The sequence below is a fragment of the Armigeres subalbatus genome, chromosome 2 (genome assembly GCF_024139115.2).
Source record: "Armigeres subalbatus isolate Guangzhou_Male chromosome 2, GZ_Asu_2, whole genome shotgun sequence".
Lineage (NCBI taxonomy): Eukaryota > Metazoa > Arthropoda > Insecta > Diptera > Culicidae > Armigeres > Armigeres subalbatus.
In genome coordinates, this window is record NC_085140.1 from 376,425,181 (window position 1) to 376,448,316 (window position 23,136).

General features: G+C 40.4%; 1 protein-coding gene across 1 annotated transcript; it reads right to left on the reverse strand.

Annotated features, from left to right (window-relative positions):
- Window positions 1-18,153: 18,153 nt before the first annotated feature.
- On the reverse strand, window positions 18,154-22,930 carry LOC134210130 (uncharacterized). Its single transcript, XM_062686155.1, has 5 exons — window positions 22,582-22,930; window positions 21,801-22,263; window positions 18,468-21,652; window positions 18,321-18,365; window positions 18,154-18,185 (listed from the first exon to the last, which is right to left on the reverse strand). Exons 1-5 carry the CDS (start codon window positions 22,928-22,930, stop codon window positions 18,154-18,156), a joined length of 4,074 nt encoding a protein of 1,357 aa, XP_062542139.1.
- Window positions 22,931-23,136: the final 206 nt, after the last annotated feature.

Genomic DNA, 23,136 nt, shown 5'->3' on the forward strand with positions numbered 1-23,136 from the left:
AAACGCTTCGCGTTGGCGCGAACAGAATATAAGTAGGTGATTTTTGTTATTCATAGGCTTCTCCACAAAATCCACATAAAGGATCATCCGTTAGTCGGAAGGCATCGTTGGATCTGGATTCACTTTGATAAACGATGCGACCGTGGCACACATAAGCATAACTAACTTAATATACCTGCACGGCTGTTCAGCCACATTGAGAGTTGACGTAAAGTCAGTGTCAACTTCTCTCCACGAACAGCCTAGATAGCCGTGTGGTGTCGGCAGCTGGTTATCTGGCTAAGAATAACATTACGGATTGCCTGTTCCAGTGGTAAAAGTCCACTATACAGGTGACCCCTAATTTTCGGTGTGATGCGGCTTTATGCTTACCGTGCCTACGAATGAATGGTTAGGGGGGTCTAATAAGAACCTAACCGCAAACGGAGCCTGTGAAGCACCAGGGCCCCCTTCACAGTATTTTAGCCCTCGCTGCGCTAACCGGAGCTATGGCGTAGTTGACTTTTTACTTCTCCGAGATAATCGGCTACTCTTATTCAACCTCATCGTGAGGTTAAATAAGAGTAGGTTTATGAATATGTGTTTTAATTAGTTTTCAACAAATTGTCACCTATATGGTTTCGCATTATGCGTTTTTTTATAATGTGCTTTGTCTACGTTACCTATATGGATTCGCATTATGCGTTTTTTTACAGTGTACTCTGTTTCTCGTCTTTGACGTTCGGCTTTGGCTACTCTTGTTCAATCTCAACGTGAGTGTGGGGTTATTAATATGTGTTTTACTTAGTTTTTCAACAAACTTCCACCTATATGGATTCGCATTATGCATTTTTTTTACAATGTACTTTGTGTTTGTCACCTATATGGATTCGCATTATGCTCTTTTCACAGTGTACTCTGTGTTTCGTCTTTGACGTTCGGCTTTAGCTACTCTTGTTCAATCTCAACTTGAGGTTGAATAAGGGTGGGATTATGAATATGTTTTTACTTAGTTTTTCAACAAATTTTCACCTATATGTAGTAGCATTATGCGTTTTTTTTTACAATGTACTTTGTGTTTTTCACCTATATGGATTCGTATTTTGCGTTTTTCAAAGTGTAATCTGTTTTCAGAAAAATATATTAAGCTCTTTTAGTGGAATGTATTCAACCGTCTAAGACGAATTAAGTACTGTCCATTTAATTCCACCAGTTAATTTTCGTTATCTTTGCAGATACGTATTTCGACCACAACTGTGTGGTCGTCTTCAGTGTCTCGTACTTGACTCGACTTGAAGAAAACAATCGCAACTTACACTATTTATACTACGCTAGGTACCTAATCTAATCTTATTTGCCTATTTTATTTACCTATACAGTAAATTACGTTATTGCTTAGGTAGAAACTTGAAGAGCCAAGAGCTGCCATTTCCCTGATCCTTATTCAACAGCGCTGTTTGTACCTGTCGGTGGATTTCCAAACTCTCAGCTACATCGAGTTTCCATGGGGAAGAGACATTCCTTGGATTTTAATATTTGATGCCGTAATTGGGTGATTTTCCTTATACACATGCTCTGCTACCTTAGATCTAAATTCGTAATGTAATCCTTTATCGTTTTCTCTTTTCGCCTTACTCACTTCCGCCATATGTTCCTTGAACCTTATATCTAATGATCTTTTTGTTTGGCCTACATAGATTTTTTCACATTGGGAACAACTTATCTTATAAACGCCTGCCTTATTCAACATTTCTACTTTATCCTTCGTTGAACCCAATAGAGACTTGAGTTGGTTGCTTCTACTGGAGAATACTAGATCGATGCCGAATTTCCTTAGTCGAGGGCGTAGCTGGTTGGTGATGTGTTTATCATATGGGACCGAAACTCTTTTCAGCGGCTCCTCTATCGGTGTCAGCGTTGTATGTCCATTTCGTCGTAGGGTCCTTTCCTTCTTGTTGATGATCGCTCGTATAGTCCTCTCCTGGTATCCGTTGATCTTCGCTGTTTCCAAGATGTATTGTAGTTCCTTCGTTTTTCCTTCTTCGCTCAGGGGTATCGTCTGCATCCTGTGGATCATGTGATGAAAAGAAAATAAGAAATAAGAAAATAAGAAATAAGAAAATAAGAAAATAAGAAAATAAGAAAATAAGAAAATAAGAAATAAGAAAGCAGAGTCCGAGTTCATGAAGACATCGATAAAGAGGCATTACGCTAAATTAGAACGAGTGTCTTTGGAGTGCTAAAATATGCATTTGAAGTTAGCTAAAGATAACCCGGAATCATTCGACCTGTTTTTGAAAAAGGTAAAGAGGGCAGAAGAATGCGAATCAGACCGGAAGCGGAGACTGCACAGGAAAAAACTGAACAAATTGCGAGTGAAATCAGCAGAGGAAATCCGTACTGATAAACCACACAGACCAACCATACCAGATCATCGAAGGATTCGTCGTGAACCGTTCGACACAGCAGTTTACGGAGGAACAACTAGCTCACCTCAACAAGGGACTGGGGTATGCGATCACACAGAAATCAGACGTGGAACAGATCATCGTGGACATGGAGACAGCGATTTCCCGAAACATCGAGCAACAGGATCAAAATACAGCGAGGAACATCGTGGCAGACGCCATCAAAGAAGGACGGCATGGGACAACGATCCATGACGAAAGGAGGATTCTAAAGGAGCTTAAGGGAAAACCAGTATACTACGTAAAAGCCGATAAGGGCAATGCAGTAGTGGTAATGGATAAAGAGGACTACGACGAACAGATGACGACGAAAATCAACGGAGGACCTTATAGACATTTGAGAGTGGATCCGCTACCAGGATTAATACGACTCACGGACAAAACAATAAAGGAGTGTAAGGCGATCATCGGAGAAGCCCAAGTAAAGACAGTAAACCCGGTTCTACCTAGGATTAAAGGACTACCCAAAATCCATAAACCCGGCAAGGAGATGCGAGAGATTGTTTCATCAGTGGGTTCCCCTACCCAAAACATAGCCAAATGGTTGGTAAAGGAGTTCCAAAGTATGCCGAAACCATTCCCCAGCAGGTCAGTCATCAACACCCAGGAGTTCGCCCAGAAGCTGTTGGAATCAGGACACATCGAAGAAGAGGACATAATGGTATCATTCGACGTAGCGGCATTGTTCCCTAGCGTTCCAGTGAAAGATGCTCTGAGTCTTCTAGAGGATTGGCTGCTAATACAAAGGACGGAAACAACATGGCGAGGAAAGGTGAAGATGTACCTAAATCTGGCAAGGCTATGCATGACGGAGAACTACTTCACATTTCGTGGCAACTACTACAAACAGACGAAAGGAGCACCGATGGGAAATCCGCTATCACCATTTTTGTGCGAACTGTTCATGGCGAATCTGGAGAACAACCTACAAGAACAAGGAATACTACCCCAGAAGTGGTGGAGATACGTCGACGACATTTTCAGCATCATCAACCGAAAGGATCTACCCAGCATTTTGGAAGCGATAAACAACGTGCATAAGGACATCAAATTTACCTTCGAAGAGGAAAAAGAAGGTAAACTACCTTTCTTGGATCTACTAGTCATCAGGGAAGCAAATACAACATTGAGCCTCGAAATCTACAGGAAGCCCACGAACACCATGAGAGTCATCCCATATACATCGAACCATTCGTACCAACATAAAATGGCAGCATTTCATCACATGATCCACAGGATGCAGACGATACCCCTGAGCGAAGAAGGAAAAACGAAGGAACTACAATACATCTTGGAAACAGCGAAGATCAACGGATACCAGGAGAGGACTATACGAGCGATCATCAACAAGAAGGAGAGGACCCTACGACGAAATGGACATACAACGCTGACACCGATAGAGGAGCCGCTGAAAAGAGTTTCGGTCCCATATGATAAACACATCACCAACCAGCTACGCCCTCGACTAAGGAAATTCGGCATCGATCTAGTATTCTCCAGTAGAAGCAACCAACTCAACCTGTCATAAGACGAGTTTAAACAATCCCATTGAATTCCACCACTTATTGACGTTTTCGACCTGTAAATTAGTCTCATACTTGACTCGACTTAAGTCGAGTCAAGTATGAGACACTGAAGACGGCCTTACTGTTGAGGTCGAAATACGTATCTGTCAAGATACAATTAAGTGGTGGAATTCAATGGGATTGTTTAAACTCGTCTTATGACAGGTGAAAACATTCCACTAAAAAGCTCAAAATAATTTTCTTAACCAACTCAAGTCTCTATTGGGTTCAACGAAGGATAAAGTAGAAATGTTGAATAAGGCAGGCGTTTATAAGATAAGTTGTTCCCAATGTGAAAAAATCTATGTAGGCCAAACAAAAAGATCATTAGATATAAGGTTCAAGGAACATATGGCGGAAGTGAGTAAGGCGAAAAGAGAAAACGATAAAGGATTACATTACGAATTTAAATCTAAGGTAGCAGAGCATGTGTATAAGGAAAATCACCCAATTACGGCATCAAATATTAAAATCTTAAGAAATGTCTCTTCCCCATGGAAACTAGATGTAGCTGAGTTTGGAAATCCACCGACAGGTACAAACAGCGCTGTTGAATAAGGATCAGGGAAATGGCAGCTCTTGGCTCTTCAAGTTTCTACCTAAGCAATAAAGTAATTTACTGTATAGGTAAATAAAGTAGGCAAATAAGATTAGATTAGGTACCTAGCGTAGTATAAATAGTGTAAGTTGCGATTGTTTTCTTCAAGTCGAGTCAAGTACGAGACACTGAAGACGACCACACAGTTGTGGTCGAAATACGTATCTGCAAAGATAACGAAAATTAACTGGTGGAATTAAATGGACAGTACTTAATTCGTCTTAGACGGTTGTAATCTGTGTTTCGTCTTTGATGTTTGGCTTCAGCTACTCTTGTTTAATCTCAACTTGAGATCGAATAAGGGTGGGGTTATGAAAATGTATTTTTTTACTTAGTTTTTTTTTCAACAAATTGTCACCTATATGGATTCGCATTATGCGTTTTTCACAGTGTACTCTGTGTCTCGTCCTTGACGTTCAGCTTCGGCTACTCTTGTTCAATCTCAACGTGAGGTTAAATAAGAGTGGGGTTATGAATATGTATTTTACTTAGTTTTCAACAAATTGTCACCTATATGGATTCGCATTATGCGTTTTTCACAGTGTACTCTGTGTTTCGTTCTTGACGTTCGGGTTCGGCTACTCTTGTTCAATCTCAACGTGAGGTTCAATAAGAATGGGGTTATTAATATGTGTTTTACTTAGTTTTCATCAAATTGCCACCTTTATCGATTCGCATTATGCGATTTTTACTATGTACTTTATGATTGTCACCTATATGGATTCGCATTATGCGTTTTTCACAGTGCACTCTGTGTTTCGTCTTTGACGTTCGTCCATTGTTACGTCCTCTGTGTTTTTGTGACACCTCTCTTTAGTCCCTAGCTGAATGCGTGTGAGTCTACATAATTGGCTTTCCTATAAATGGTTCCATTCTCCTTTCCTACTTCACTTCCTCTTCCTTTCCTCTTTTCACTTCCTTTTCCGTCAGGTAAATGATGAGAAAGGCCAGTAAAGGCGATGGCACAAATCTCCCAAATTGAGGGGAACGTGCCTCCTGAGCCGACGTTCTGATACCTGATAGGTTACTGCAACTCATATGTAACCGGATTCAGTCACAATCAAGTTGCTGCAACCATTTTTGCTTGACTTGTGTTGCTCGGGTACCTGCACACCGAGCAGGAACACGATCAAACGCGTATCAATTGATTTACTTCTCGACCGCACAAAGCACAACGATACCAGAGCGTTCGAAGTGTCTACGAACCGAGCATGAACGCTCCTCAACGTTCATGCCAGGTAGCATATGCAAACCGTTTAGGATCGCGGTTTTGACGACCAAAATGACGCGCAGCACTAACACATGATCCTCAAACATTAATCAATAACCTTTGCTGTCGATTGACGAGAAAAAAAAGAGAATCACAGCATACTCGCCCGGACGCATATGGAAACTGTGGAGGATCGCGCTTTGAACGTACTTATTTGTTCGATGGCTACTACTCAATCATCTTCGGATAATGTCATTTGCTGAAAAAGATCATTTTCGAAGAAATGTCATTTTTAAGGAAATACCATTTACGGCGAAATGATATTTTCGGAGAAATATTTCTTTCGGTTAAATATCCTTCTCAGGGACATGTTTTTTGGAAAAAGTTTTGATTTGAAGAATTGGTTTTCGGGGAGAATGACCGTTTCAAAAAAAGACATCAAAGTCCACCGGAAAAATCCTTCTTCGGCAATTATGGGGGATTCACTTTGCAGTTACAGTTACGTGAATTCGCTCCTCAAGATCAGGGAAATCAGTGAATCCACCCTTAAGAAATTTGGGGAAATTTCTTACCCAAAGGTTTCGAAACATGCATGGGAATAAATCCATCAAAATGTTTGTTTCTTTTTTGAACTGTGAAGAAATACTCACCTCCATGTACTTAGGCATATGACAGCTCCAACGGGGATTGAATCTTTCCAAAATTCTGAGGAATTCCACCGACAGGATTTTTCGGATTTTATTCTTCAGGAGATCAGATCCTCTTCCGTGAACTCTCGGAAATTCTCCCTCAAGAGTTTAAAGGATTCTTGGGAAATTATTTTCCCACCCCCAGATATAATCCAAAGCATTGCTTTTTTTGTGGCCGGTGGGAAATTGACTGGTGCAAAAGGAGTTGGGTTTAGTGGGTCCGCATATAGTGAACTCAACCTAACACTACCCTAGTTTCGACTCACCCATAAAAACCATACCGGCCTTTTTTTGATTTTGAGGAAATCCTTGAAGAAATCCTTTAAAAAAATCTCCTTCTCCAGGTTTTCTGGGAAGTTCCCTCTCCAGAAATCCAAAGTTTCATCTTTGCATTCGTATGTCGATAATCCCGCGATGATACTCTTATCCCCAGGAAAGTCTAGAGAAATTCCAACCCGAATATTACCTACTCCGCACGCTAGCGAAACATGATGTGTATCAGTGGAGAGCACTCAATGGCTGCAGTTGTTCATCAACAGATGCCTGCGGTACATAATTCGGGCCTGGTGGCCACACAACTGGATCTCAAACAACGAGCTACATCGTCGTTGTCCCCAGAGACCGATAGTAACAGAAATTCGGAATCGGAAGTGGGACTGGGTCGACCACACCTTACGTAGGGATGGAAACGAAATCTGTAAACAAGCATTAGACTGGAACCCAGCGGGATATCGCAGCAGAGGCAGACCCATAGGCTCATGGCGGCGAAGCCTCAATAAAGAAATAAAAAAGCCGACCGAAATCTAACCTGGCAATAGGTTAAAGCGACAGCTGGACATCGTTCAGGATGGAGATCTTGCAAGTCGGTTCTTTGCACTACCGGAGGTGTACAGGACCTAAGTAAGTAAGTAAGTAAGTAAGTAAGTAAGTAAGTAAGTAAGTAAGTAAGTAAGTAAGTAAGTAAGTAAGTAAATAAGCTAGTAAGTAAAAAAAGTGCGATCCAGCACAGCCATCTTCAGCACGGTCTTGTCTTTTAGGCACACTTCTTACCGTCAGAATAAAGACGATTTTATGCAATACATTTTCTGAGTTTTTTTTTTCCTAAAATTTTCACCAGCATTTTTTCTGGAGAAAACCCTGGAGAAATTCTTAGATAAATTTTATGAAGAATACGTAGAGAAAGGATATCCGGAAGGAAGTCTTGAGGATATTTCTAGTCTCGTTCCAGGAGAAATTTTCTGAGAAATCTATAAAAAAATCTTAAAGAATTCTCCAGAAGAAAGAGTTTTCCGGGATTCCCGGAGAATTGTGCAGAAGTTCCGGACGTAGTTTTCAATATTATTATGTGATATTATTCTTGGTGGTTTTTGCCGCTACGAGAGGGGAAAGCATTTATCAAGGGGTACGTTTAAAGAATTGTTTTCAAGATGTGTAATATTAAACGTGACCGATTCACACCGCCCGTCGTCGTCGGTTCAAAATAGATCGGCGCACAGGTTTTCAAACGAAGAAGGTCCTTTTGACTCTTTTGGCAAGGCCACTGGACCAAAAGTTGTTGGGCCGAGTTTGTCATTCGGCCGAACAAAGGTCAGGCCGAAACACATCTAGCTGATACGGAAATTCAGCCGAAATTATTGTTCGGTCGAACTGGTCATTTGGACGAAAAAGTTGTTTAGCAGAAAAAGCCGTTTAACCAAGATAGTCATTTGCTAGAAAGGATCATTTGTGCGAAAATTTACGATTAGCTTAGCTCTGACTAGCTACACACCTCTATGGTTCAGTGAAATATGGTAACCAGTGAAATTACCCAATAAATGTGTGAAAATTTCAGTCACCCCTATTCTTGTTTACGGACGAACGAAACTTTCGAACGAATGCAGTTCGTTCGAACCGTTTCCCCATTTGATTTTGCTGGCGTAAACGAGAATGCACATCAGCTTTCGTTCGAAAGCGCGTTCGTACGTAAACAAGAATAAGGGTGAGTGACTCATGTATTAAACTGATCAAATACGATGCCGTCTACGTCCTTGTAGTCAGTTAGGAAGAAGGAAGGAATATTTTGGCAAAACCGTTTTAGGCATAATAACCGTTCATGCCAAACGTTCAACACTTCATATGACATCTACAGCGAGTGCAATTTTGTAGGTTTTCCTATTCTCATATCGTCATATATTTCATGAATTGGTTGGTTTGTATGCAACGTTTTGATTTAATTTTCATTGTAGTTTTGTGTTACCTATCTCGTGCGAAAAATCGCGTTTTTTAAGGAACAAAACGATGATTATCAATAACTTCAGAAGGCTGATCCGTCCAATTTTCAATAACAAACATTGGGAGGTATTAGTAGATCCACGAAAGAAAATATTATTCAAAAATCGATAGACAGGCAAAATTTACAGATTCAATCTCTTGGCAATAGATAAATTAAAAAATTCGCTAACAAAAATAAGATTGTGGCTACAAAAATTGTGGTAAAAATTACCTTTGGTTCTCATAGTGGTGTTATCGATTGATTTCTTATGAGACTTACTACTTTTGGTACAGTTGCTCCACTATAGATACAAGGGAGCCAGTTTTTAAAGGAAAAGCATTGCCTTCAATAGTTTTCAAGCAAACTTTCCGACTGCAAAAACATAACTAAACACCCGGAATTGGAAAAAAAAAATCTGCGTCCTATACAAAACACGGTCGATCATACACTCGTAGTATGGACTTCAAAAGTACTGTGTAAAAGTATAGAACAAGCAATGCTCAAGGAATGATCCCGCTACCTTAAGTTCCTTGAGCAGTACGGAGCTGACAAGTAGGGCAGAAAAATATTCCTCTCCATAATTCCTCAAGAAAAAGTGACATTTCTCCCATACTTTAGCCACCATCAGTAATTGAAGCAAAGTTTCTTTGGCCGCTTTCCTTGACAGCGGTTCAGACAGGTGCGTTTTGGCCTCGGGGTGGTGCAATTAAAACCGCATCGTTTGTATTTGCACGAAAACACAGTTCTTAAAAATTAAATCTTTTTCTCATACAGTGATCGTTTCCTAATTGAGACATTACCTCAGCCCAACTATCGAATGCTAATTGGGGCTTTTTGACAAGCGTCAATGTGGCTTACTTTTTGCATTGAACAAAAGAAAATATTATTGCGTCTGTGATTATGAAATACCCGATGCTAAAACCTTAACTTATAATCATTCGCATGCTGGCCAGCTAAATTTGTAGGAGACTTTCGGATTTTCAAGATTTGATGAAGGCAGAAGAAAATACTAAATTGAAATTCAAATCCATGCATCGATATCCGAAATGCTCCAGTTCTAAAAAGAAATCACATAAAGGACATAAGCTATGGATGCATTGTCGTCAACTGCGGCCTTGCATGTTGTTACAGCCCTCCAGTTGTTCAGTCCCCAGCAATAGCCGAACCTGTGGAAGTAATCAAAATAATTCATCAGGATAGCTCCGTCTTCAATAAGTACACTCAAGCATTCGTACGAAGTTTAAAAATTTGGACATTTGGATCGAAAATGATAAAGTATAATTTTATTTATTTTGTTCTCTTTCCTTAGAAAGCATTTTTCAAATATCTGGTCGGTCATACAGTCACTAAACTTAAGCCTTGATTTACTTTTACGGAACGTTATTCAGTGAGGCTAATCTTCATCGAAGAGTATACTAATATTGCTCTAACTTCATTTTGAAGAGTTTGCTCGAAATTGAACTCCAGCCAGCAAATACTCTGTATCCATTAGAATCAAATTAGCACTTTATCACTAGTCTCGGTGACTAGCTGTTATTGGTTCAGAGGTTCTGCAAATCACATCTATTCCTCATGGTCTCTTGTTCCATTGACTTCAATCTTAACTTGCATACCGATTGCTTAATAGGACTTTTGATGAAAGCGGCGTTTAAATGAGCAGATAAAATTTAATTTATTGATTTTGGTTGTTGGAATTCCGGAAGTATTCAATACATTTTTTTTGTTTTTTTTTCGTAATCTAATACGTACGTACTCATACTCACTAATAACTGAATTTATTTTCAATAATTGGAACGTTTTTAAATAAACTTTCGCATGAAATTTTAAAAAGTTCAATAATCTTAAAGCTTGGATATCTTGCTTTTTTATACGATTCATGGTTAGTTAAAACAAAACTTTAACTTCCAATATTTATGAAAAGATAGGGCTATTCCATACTGATAAGTAATGATTAAGATTTATTGCACACATTGAATAGTTTTTCTTAAAAAAACGGAGTCAACAACATGAAAAATCTAAATCGATATAACAAACTAAATTTATTCTTCTAGTGATTTGTGCGATTTGAACGAAATTCTTTATTAACACTGCCATTATGCTGTCACGTTTTATGTGTAATAAAAATGTTGACTTCAGTATACAAAATTGATGAATAGCAATCGCTTTAACTGATTATAATAAACATTCATATGATTTTACTTGTTGCAGAAAAATGTTATTTTGAAAAATTTTATAAAACAGAATTACTCAAAAATAACCATCTGCTGTCTTTTTGGCAGATTATTAGGGAACATTAAATTGAGTAAAACTGGATAGTAATATTATTCATCTTAAAAATTAATCTATAATGCTGATCCTTTTGCAACGATCAACAAGTTTCCTTTTGTTTACTCGCTCAAGCATTTTTGGTTTTCTAAAAGCTGTTGGAGACAATAATGATCAGCAGAAAATTCAAATTTTGTTTTTTTTTCAAAAACTGCTGCAATGCATTTAGATGAATACAATAAAATCTGAATTGATGAAAATAACTGAGTCTATCTCCCTAAAGTGCAATTTTGACCTCTCTTATGTGTTTTCTTGTTTTATAATACACGAGAAAGGCACTAACCGCTAGGTGATTTTTTCTGGGTTTTTATTGTTCACTTTGAATAAATTGAAATCATTTAACAAAAAAATTGCCACAACATCGTTGCAAAAATACAGTTTTATGATTTTAACAAAATCAAAAACATCTTCTTTATTTTTCTTAACTAATGGATAACGGAAAACATATTTAAGTAATAAGGAACAAAATACGTATTTATACGAAGAAGAAATGTGTTATCTTATTGAAATTGATGAAATTGAAGTACATTGGGTTTTAAATAAAAACATTCGTCTTATATTGTTTGATACTTAGTCTATTTTTTTAAGAATTCAAAATTCTATTTTTCAATCATGGAACAGTTTTTGATCCTGGCTCAAGCCTGGATTCTATAAAAAGATCGTTTTTGGAGGGAAATTATAGCCTTTCGGTACAACTTTGTTGAACGAGAAAGGCAAAACTATAAAGAGCCAATAACTTAGGCAAACAAAATGATTTAACCAACACATACCCCTTACCTTCTGACCATAAAGACATGAGTGACATCATACAGATCAATTTAAGGTACACCGGGGCAAGTTGAAACGGTTTTTTCAAAGTTGAACTTTGAAGTACTATAAAAAAATCGCTTTTTAATAAATTTTGAATCCGTTTGCGGTGTTTGCTAGTTCGGGCCAAAGATTATACATAAAAAATAAGCAACATCACCAAACTTTTTTATAAATATTTTGTATATTGAAATTACTTTTTTATGTGCATCATTTCAACTTGCCCCGCGTATCGGGGCAAGTTGAAACACTGCGCTACATACATAGATAATCTATTTTTTCCGTATTAAAATCACAATATATATACTCAGTGAGACTCAAGATGCACGAGGTTGTAAAGGTGACTAAATTCGCATAAGAGTCCCATGTAATTTTTTGATGATTTTGATTTTCTTTCTAGAAACTAGCTTAAAATTGTCTCCTGTTTAAGAAAAACTGATAACATAGTAGGCTTTGTTCTAAAAATTTTAAAACCAAATCCCTAATTGTGTTGCCTCATCTTGATATTTACTCGCATAAAAGTCACATTCCAGATATTGATATTCTTTTATTAAAAAAATAAACTTAAAAATGGTCCATTCAATTGTCTCATATCAATATATATCGTGGGACATCGAAATCCGTACTCTAGACTAGACTATAGAAACCGAATGCAAATGAAACGTTTGTCATTGACAAGGGAACATTAAGGCTTCTACTTTTGAAGTGTTTCACATTTACACATAAAAACTACGACAAACATGAGAAAATTATGAATTAAGTCAACTACTCCTGAATCGAAATCCGTCCACCGCGCCCGGATTTTGAATCAAAGGATCATAATCCGTACAGCTATTTTTTAACTAAATATTTAATTTTAAGCAGACTGATTAAACAAACTACCATTGTAAAAAGTTCAATACGCACCTTGAAAAGCGATCCCTTCGTTTTGTAGTCCACTTATCTTATGTAATGATTCGCAATTAGCAATTAAAAAAAAGTTACCTCTGGTGTAATTATGCTCTACCCGTAGAACAATGGCGGCAGAAACTCCACGTTTGGTGGGTGGCGACTTGTTTTTGATTTTTGTTGTTTTAATTTCAAAGCCTACTTTCCATTTCATTGCCCTAAAAGCTTACTATCAAGTATCTGAATTTTAGAAGAAAAAAATTGCGAGGGAGACGTTTTGAATCGTTGTTTCAACTTGCCCCGCACCACACATTTCTATTTGCCCCGATGGGTTTAAATTGCGGAGCAATTTCAAACGACCGAAATACAAAAATTAAAATGGATCTCCCATCGATTTTTCATAATCATTATGTTTGTTCAACATTGAATGATTACCTACCGTGAAAATTTAAGGAAAGCACTCTTCCAAACATCATTTTGAGACCTGTTTTATTGGCACGTCAAAAAGTTGGTTAAAATTTTGCAAAGGGCGAAAAATAAACATAGGCTGGGATTGCGTTTTTGTAGTTGCAATCTTCCGGGAATGGCAGTCAGAAGGTGCGTTCAGGGGAGTAGTTTGTTGTAAAAAATAATCAGGGCATTGGGTCATTTCCGATCCAAATTACAGCTTCCGTTTCAACTTACCCCGCATTTCAACTTGCCCCGGTGTACCTTATATGATCTGAAACACTAGGATTCATCCGTTCTGAAAATGGCTACATCTCAGTTGTTTTTCAACCGATTCACTCAGGTTTTTCACCAATCTTATAGCCAACTCTTTTAATTTCTGAATATTACAAGAAAAAACCAGGATACATATTCATTTTAATCAAACATATGTTTATGTATGATACTGCCACCCGTGTTTTTATTTCATCTTTTCAGAAATCTAGAAGTTTATTTGTCAATTTGTGAACCAGAACGATGAATATTCTCCGATTTAAAACAGGACATTTCTTGACGAACTATTGACATCTCTGAAGACAGCATAAATCTAAAACTAGCTGGTGTTGAAGAAAGGTCCCCTCTCATCCAGGACATGCGAATTGAAACTTGGTGAGAAAATTCCATTTTATACATATATTTACCAAATTGCATTGAAACTATATGATTATATACCATAAAAAATTACCATCAGGGCACCCGATTGAAGCGATTTGGATAGGAAGAGTGGAATCGCCAACTTCCTATTGTTAACATCTCGTGGATAAAGGGCGGGCTCTTCTCCCCATCTATTGGGTCAATCTGGGAAACGAGGGCTAGATTATATTATTCTATGTACGAACTTTCTTCTGGAAGGAGAATCTCTATTCATCCCGTGGATTCGTATAAGTGTCTCTGCTTATGGAACCACCCACCCATTTTTGGCCCTTCATACAGGAGTTTGATGAAATACAAACAATAGTATAATCATGATCAAATCGTTTGTCAGATATGGCCAGTGCTATCGGCAGATGCCTTGCTACAATAGATGGTAGTATCATCATCATCATCATCATCATCATCATCATCAATAACCGTTCATGCCAAACGTTCAATTCGGCTAGATGTCTTTTGGCCTAACGTGTTATTCGGCCATGTGGCATTCGAACAAACGGCTTTCGGCCAAATGATTCTTCGCCAATTGAACTACTTTTTCGTTTCTCAGTTATAAGATTCTAGTATTCCTTGTAACATTTTACACACAAGGTCAATATACTTGTGTGCGAGACTGAACAGGCTTGTTTTCTGTACAGAAAAAAATAGTTGGGTGAAAAACAGCTCGACCGTTTGTCTTCCGAATAAGATCCGCGATAACTGCACGCATTATCTTTCCATATCAAAATTATCAAAGATTATCAAAGCTGTATTTGGCAACTTCTGATCATTGGCTTTGAATTTAAGACGAAAACCAAGTGTGCTGGAAGCTTGAAAGACATCTTATTTCTCATCCGCTAAAAATGATATGATGAGTGTAGATTATATTTTACGCCATGACAAATATATTCCATAAATAAACATAAACTGGAATCAATCTTGATAACAGTAAATAGCTTCGAAACTAACTGTATCTACGAGCATCATAACTTACATGCTTTTGAAAAAATATCGAACGTCTTGAAACGTCCAGGGTCTGGGGTAGCCAAAATATGTGATTTCGGGAATTTATTGTGCCTCTATGCAAGTATTCTATGATACTAATCAGTAAACAACGTTGTAAACCTATGATCTGGTAGATGATATTCATTCAATTTGTACAATTTCATTTGCTTCGAATCATCAACGCCATCAGCGGCAACAGTTAAATCGAACCAAACCACCAAGTAGCTTACCATCAATCATCATTTACCAGATCAAAACTGTTGCACGCCTTACAGCTAGTACTGTTTGCTTCGCAATATTGATGTACATACCTTGTACGAATAAAGCACCTTCACTGTTCGAGTAAAATTTAACTTTGAAAAATGAAATACATTTCAATTCAAATGCCACTTCAGTTCCATCATAGTTATGTGCTCCACCGGTACACATTCTGAACATTTGGTTCTGAATTTCTTTTTCCTTCGCCGGTACATTTCTGCCATCTTTCATCATTCTTGTTCTTGAAGCACAGTTTACCACGCTGAATGGAGGAATTTTCGCTCGAGCTTTCCACTTGGAAAAAAGGTAGAATGTGTGTTTCTTCAACTGAACTTCATCATTCAGCGATAGAACACTCTTCAAGTGCACAAGTTGCTACCTTTTACCTGGCCGCCTGCCATCAGGTATGTACGTCTTGTTTTTCATTTGCGTTTTGAAGTTCATGAATTTTAAGAAGCAACCATGCTGCTCCACCCACATTGATCACTGGCAGCCTGCTAGCCAACACCTTTGCATAACGCAGCCCAGGCCCGGGGCTGCAAAAGTTGCACTGCACTTTTTATGAATTCCATTATCGTCACTGGCTTCTTTGTTGTTGCTTTTCGCGGGTGCAATGGAATGGCGATTTTTTCAGTCTCAAAGGCAATGCTGCTTGGCACGAAGCTAGATCCAATGGAAAATATGCAGCAGGGTGTCCTAAAAGGTAATTTGCTGTTGATAAACCTTTCTTGTAGGACTTGGTAGCCATGTTTCATTTGTCGTTCAGGTTTGGTGGCTTCTGGCTCATGTAGACGTGAATGTTGGCTTATTTCGTCTTATGGACAAAACAACTAGAAACTTACGATTTCTTCAAAGTACCGCAGATCGGAAGATTCGATTGAAACTTGATCAAACTGTTGTTTTGTTGTTTTCAGTTTTCTGCCGCTATTTGCTCATGGCTTAATTCTTTGAGTTACCTTGAATTATTTAATTCCGTGGTACTCTGTCCAATGGAGAATTGCTGAAGTTTTTGGATCTGGTTGAATATTTTCTGGTGGGAAATTTTCTCGATTATTTCTGGAGTATTCGCGGTAGCCACATGATTCACAAATGTGTAGAAGATAACTGCTCAGAAACCTGTGGAAGTACTTCAAGCATGCTGCTAGGCAGGTCCCTGTTTTTCTACACACTGTTTTTGAGTGTCATTAAATTTGTCTTATTTTTCGAACACCCTAGCACGAGGCCCAACTGATACATACCTTTTTGTTTTTTCCATCACTCGTCTGAAGCCGGTTCAATAGAATGCAGTCGAGCGATAAAGTGAGAAGTAAGCGAAAGATTGTCCGCTTGAAGGCGACAGAACAGAAGCGCGATGCAAATATGCAAGTTATTTCGAGACCCGTAACTGCCGCTTTGTGATTTCGGCAGCCAGTGGAGTGTTTAATAACTCCCGGTTGGGTAGTGCCTGAAAGATGGTGTACTTTGCGGGGGATCAAAGAATTCATTTATAAATCAAACAATGAAGTAATTTGGGTTATCTAAGTTCCGTTCGATTTGATACAATGCAACCAGCTTGGGGTAGAGGCATCACAATACTTTGTCTAAACTTGAATTGGAAATAATTTAATTTTTGCCATCATTTCTGTTCGGAATAATTTTAGGAAATTGTCTTCGGAATCACCGTCTACGTTTACAGCTGATCAAAGCTAAAATGAGTATTTATTACCAATAGTTCAAATGTCAATTGAAGGTTTGCTACTCACAATTTAGTTTCCTATCCGTTATCCTCTTGCGGACGGGTCTCGCTAGGTCGATACTGGCAATATGCAAATACCTATTTTACATAATTCCAAATTAATTGTTCATAGGTAATAAGTTATTGAAATTATAAATAGTTTCCACTTATTGTATATAGGCGTAGGAATAAGGATATTTTGAGAGTAACTTACTATGAATTCACTATAGCAATCCTCAGACCAATGCTGTGTACTTTGCATATAGCCTAACCTGAATTTCGAGTCGTACCTATTTTTCACAATTTAGTTAGTTTTAAGTAGAAATCTTTATCAAATTCAATGCAACTTACTTGTATAGTAACGAATATAATAAATTCTTAATAAAGTAGTATTAAATATCGGATATAATTTAACTTTTCGACGTATTTTAATTTTGCGACACACTTCCACGTTCCTTGAATGCCTATCTATGCTTTGTTTTGCTTTGGGTCTGCAAATATATCTTGCCTCTTCATTGTTTGGAGTTATCAAATTCGCAGTCTCTCGAACCAACGTCACACACTTCTGCAGGGATGTTGTGGTCAGCCCAGTGGTGTTGATCGGAACATACCCCGGCCCGTGAACTTGGTCCGGAGGAGCTAACCGGAACAACGTCACCATCACTAATCTCTAACGGAGCGAGCTTCGCAACGGCCCGCTTGAGTACTCCACTGTTGGTTCGAACGAATGCTTGTCGTACTCTCCCATCTTCAGAAACGATAGGTTCCTCTACAACACCGCGTACCCAGCACTTCCGCTTCTCTCCATCGACGATGTAAACCAGATCACCAGCCTTTAAATTGTTTATCTCTCTGAACCACTTCTTCCGTTGACTGATCGATGGAATGTATTCCTTGATCCACCTGTTCCACATATTTTCGGCCAACTCCTGTGAGCGTTTGAACGAATTTCTCAGAGCTTCTGCAGAAGGTACCGGCGGTTCTACAACCAGTGGTTCATTTGGCGAGCTGCCACGGAGAAAATGGTTTGGGCTGAGTGCTTCAGCGTTGTCCGTTTCCTGGCTGACATACACGAGTGGGCGAGAATTTATAATGTCTTCAGCTTCGGCAATCGATGTTAGGAGGATTTCGTCGGTCAATCGTTTTCCATCGTCAATTGCTGCCAGTACCTCCTTCACTGACCTCACAAGTCTCTCCCAAACTCCCCCATGTAGGGAGAGGCCGGACGATTGAAAGTCCATTTTGTTCGAGCTGACGTGAATTCATCGGCGCATTCCATCTCAATACAGCGAACCGTTGTCCGAGAAGATTTCTGTTGGTGTACCACGTCGGCATATAAAACGGCGGATTGTCATTAAACAGGATTGGGTAGTAAGTGAATGCGCTACTTCGAGATGAACTGATCTGACGACTAAACACGTGAATAGAACTATCCATCTCTTCTCACTGCGACGGCCTACCGTGACTACGAATGGGCCCAGATAATCCACGCCTACAAAATTGAAGGGCCTCAGAAATGGAGTCAATCTCTGTACCGGCAATGCTGCCATTCTAGGAATCCGTGGACGAGTTTTGTTAATCCTGCACCACTTACAATCTTTCATGACCCTGGTGATAACTGCGCCCACCGCTTGTACGAAGAATCGTTGCCGTAATTCATTCTTCACCGTCTCCCTATATCCATGACCAAATCGTTCGTGGTAGTGTTGAACGATCTTCATTGTAACCTCGTGCTCTTTTGGCAAAGCTATGGGAAAACGAAGGTCAAACGATAGGAACTCTGCACGTTCCACGCGACTTTCCATCCGTAGAATTCCGTCGCCATCAATAAGGGGCGTCAGTTTGTAAAGGAAGCTTGACTTCTCGATCTGCTGCCTATCCGCTACGGACACATTTGCGTTCCTCATCAATACCTTCACCTCGTTACCAAACGATTCAGCTTGTGCTACTTTTATCAGAATCCGTTCCGCCTTCTCGTATTCCAATTGCTTTAAAGGGTAATGTTCTATCGAATAGTTTTTCTTGATTGCTTTCGCTTGCCTATCTGTAGCTTTTAGCACTTCGATCGACAATCCGTTTATCTTTCTACGACAGTTGGATACAAATCTAAAGACAGTAGCCATAGTTCGTACCAAAACGGTCCATTTCGAAAATCGATGAACATCGATGATCGGTGCGAGTAGCTGAATATCATGAGCAAGTAGATGTACTTTTGCTTCTTCCTGCGTGGATTCATACCTTTTCTGTTTTGGCCAGTCTTCCTCCTCTCGATAGAGAAATTTAGGCCCTATGAACCACTCGCTGTCTGAATTTAAATTTGGATCGCGGGTCCACTTTGTTAGTTGGTCCGCCACGTTCAGCCTGGTAGGAACCCAACGCCATTCGCAAAGCTTGGAAAGCGTCAGGATCTCGCCGATCCGTAATCCAATGAACTCCTTGTATCTTCGTACGTCGGAGGTAATCCAGGACAATACGGTTGTAGAGTCGGTCCAGAAAACCTGTTGCGCTATGTTGAACGTGTGATTACTTCGTACTGCTACCGCTAACCTTGCTCCTAATACTGCTGCCTGCAGTTCCAACCGTGGCACAGACATTGGTTTCAACGGTGCTACTTTGACACGGCTCGATACCAACACACACGGTATCCTTCCGTTAACAACTGCCCGAAAATATGCCGAGCATCCGTATGCACCTTTACTGGCATCAGTAATGATGTGGAGTTGAAGGTCTTGAATGTCCGCCGAACTTGCTTGCCCGAAGTAGCTCCGGGGTATGCGAATGGCCTCGATACTCGGAAGTGCTTTCGTCCATCGAGTCCATTTTTCGAACGACTGACCATCGATGGGCTCGTCCCAGCTGCAGCCAGTTCTCCACAAGTCTTGTATCAATATTCGTCCATACACAGTGAATGGTGATAATAGCCCAAGGGGGTCAAACATTGACATTACTGAGCTCAAAACGATCCTTTTGGAAGGAACAGAATCCCCATGAAGCATTAAATGATATTCAGGACGTGTAGCCGTGGAGAAAGAAAGAACATCATCCACTGGGTTCCAGACTATTCCAAGGACGCGTTCAGTCAACGTTTCCTTGTCTTGATGAAAGCGCACAGTAGAGGTTATCGGCTGTTCTCCCATCGCTTCCAGGAAATTTGGAGTATTCGACACCCAATTTCTGATGTGAAATCCTCCACGAGAATGGATCAATTTCACATCGGTAGCTATCTTGATGGCTTCGTCAACGGTATCTACACTATCATAATAATCATCAACACAGTGTTTGTTGATTATTGCTGCTGATGCTTCCGGAAATTGTTGCTCGAATTGCGCCGCATTCAAGTTTTTTATAAATTGGGCAGAGCATGGAGAACACTTCGCCCCAAATGTTCCGACGTCCATCACATAGGTTTCAGGAGAGCTGCCCGGATCTCGTCGGAAGAGAAAGCTTTGGAACTTTTTGTCTGCCCTTCTTATACGGAACTGGTGGTACATCTCCTGGATGTCCCCGCCAAACGCCACGCGTTTTTCCCGAAACTTGCTGATTACGGTCTGCAAAGGCACTAGCTGATCAGGGCCGGTTAAGAGCTCCGAGTTTAGTGATATCCCATTGACAGATGCTCTCGCGTCCCACACGAGACGAATCTTCCCTGGTTTTCGAGGGTTGATAACAACGTTCAGAGGAATATACCAGACATTTCCCTTCGCCATATCTGCCAGTTCGTCGACGGTAGCTTTATGTGCATAGCCTTTTATCAGGTACTCAGCTATTAACTGATGAACCTTCGAACCAAGTTCCGGATCTCGCTCCAGCTTTCTCTCTAACGCTTTCAATCGTGAGACAGCCATTGGGTAGCTATCTGGGAATCTCTGCTCATCTCGTCGCCACAGTAATCCGGTTTCGTACCGGTCTCCAATTCGCTTTGTTGTTGTCTGCATTATGTTCCGAGCCCGCGCATCTTCGTTTGATTCTGCCACAGAGGCTACCGAGGGATCGTCCAACAAAAACTGAGAACGCATGGCGTCGTGTAGCTCCTGGTTGGTCATTGGTTCCAACGAGTGAAGGTTGACTCTTACTTCTGATACTACGGTTCCGCTCGGTTGCGGGCCGTAAACCGTCCACCCTAGCTTGGATTTAACACCGATCGGCTCGCCAGGTGATCCAACTCGTGATTCGAGTGGAGCAAACACATTTAGGTTATCCAGTCCAAGGATGATTCTAGGCTCTTCAATCTCGTAGCTCGCTACGGGAATATTGTCGAGATGTGGGTATCGGTCAGCTAATTTTGTATACTGGAGACTCTGTTTTGGAAGTTTTAGTTCGGCAACAGTGCGAACGTCTTTCAACGGCAACTTTTCATCCGATTCACGCGCTGAAATCATAAGGTTGACTCTTTTGGACGTAGTTTCGAATCTCTTCACATTGCCTGTCCATGTTACTACCAGCGGTTCCGCGCGCCCTCGGGCATCCAACTCTCTAGCTACGGCATTTTCAACCAGAGTAGATGACGAACCTTCATCCAAGAATGCCAGTATATCCAGTGCATGGTCCCCGAAATATAGAGTTACGGGCACCATCCGGAAGATTACTCCGCGGCTCAGTGCGCCGTGCGCGTTGCACGCAATGTCCATAAGCTGCACGGATCCCTCAGCATGATGCAATAGAGTGTGATGACCACCTTGACATCCATTGATATTGCAGCGAATCCTGAAGGTACAACGACTCTTCCCGTGGTTGTTCAAACACAGGGCACAGAGCTTGTGTTGCTCCACGACCTTTAATCTGTTCGCAAAACTGAACCTTTTAAAATCGTCGCAGAAGCGCAGTTTGTGATCCGACCTTCTACAGACAAGACAGGGCTTGGTTTCCTTCAAGGGGGGGGGGTGGAACTGCCGGTAGGCCAGAAGAAGAATGGTGAACGTTTATATACTCCTTTCGTTTTGGTTTCCCTTTCCCGCAGTGCGATGATTCTCGGGTGTCACTCAAAAAGAGTGTCGAGAACTCTGATACTTCGGATGCATCTGCTACGATGTCGTTCATAAAATCGGTGAATATTCTCAAAGGAGATCCTATCCTGCTCCTTTTGAAACGGACCCAGTCCATTTTGTAATTTGACGGTAGTTTCTCCACCAATTCCTGGACAAGCATTGGGTTATTAAGGTGATCCGCTAGCTTAGCCGCCTCCAAGTGATCGCACAACTGCTTCACTGTTATTCCAAATTGCATGAAGGTTTCCAAGCGATCGGCCCTTGGCGCTTGTGCATTCCGCACTTTCGTGAGAAGGGTCTTCAGCAGTTTCTCTGGTCTGCCAAATATACGACGAAGGTCGTTGATGACATCCGGTACCGACTCCGGAAGGACTAACCGGCTCCGGACAGCTTCGAGAGCATCTCCTTGAAGACAATCTTGGAGTCGTTTCAGATTATCTAAGTTAGAGAAACCGCAGGCCTTAGTGGTATATTCAAAGCAACTTATGAACATTGGCCACTTCTCTGCTTCACCCTTGAAGACAGGCAGGTTTTTCGATACGGCTTGGCGAGCTGCCAATTATTCCTGGGATAATTTCACTGTATGCTGTTGTGGCCGATCTTGCGGTGGTGGTATAATTTCCCCCGGCCCATTCATCCTCCCATTCCGCACGATTCTTCCGAGTAGTTCGCGGTCTTCGGGAGTACATCCGAAATCTTCTCCTGCGGGGTATTCTGAATTACCTTTTTCCTCAGGTGCATCATCCTCTTCGATTTCACCGTAGTCTTCACTATCCGCTATTGAGCAGGATAGTTTGGATTTCGCTCCATTTCTACCTTGATCCTGCTGCTTCAGCCAGAACTGGACCTTCTTATCGAACGATAATTCGTTGTCGTTCTTCAGCTTCTCCCCTCCAACAGCACCTTCTGTTTCTTCGGAAATACTCTTCGCAATTGCTTTCTTCGCATCTTGAAAATGCTCGTGCAGCTTCTTACGTTCGCTAGCAAATCTAGCTTCTTCTTTCAATTGCCTTTTCAACATCTCACGTTCCTCCCTCAATTGGCGCTCTTTTAGATCTCTATCTTGCTGCATATGGTTTTCATGGAATTCTTTCTCCTTATGTCGACGTTTTTCTTGAAGGACACGCTACATATCGAGACGCTTTTCTTGAATGATCATTTCCTCCTCTAAGACTTTTTCCATAGCACGTTGTTCGGCTTCTAACTTATGCAGTTCTTCGTTCAGACCTGCTGTTCCTTCAGGGATGGAGGGTTGGATCGATCCTCCTTCACTCTTGG

Excerpts from the sequence above, each read along its gene's own strand:
- LOC134210130 (XM_062686155.1), bottom strand. The coding sequence starts at position 22,930 with ATGCAGCAAGATAGAGATCTAAAAGAGCGCCAATTGAGGGAGGAACGT. Across the intron at positions 22,264-22,581 it reads TGATGCACCTGAGGAAAAAG|GAGATGCTCTCGAAGCTGTC; the intron begins GTAATTCAGAAT and ends ATTGTCTTCAAG. Across the intron at positions 21,653-21,800 it reads GGGAAACCAAAACGAAAGGA|ATTAAAGGTCGTGGAGCAAC; the intron begins GTATATAAACGT and ends TTTTGCGAACAG.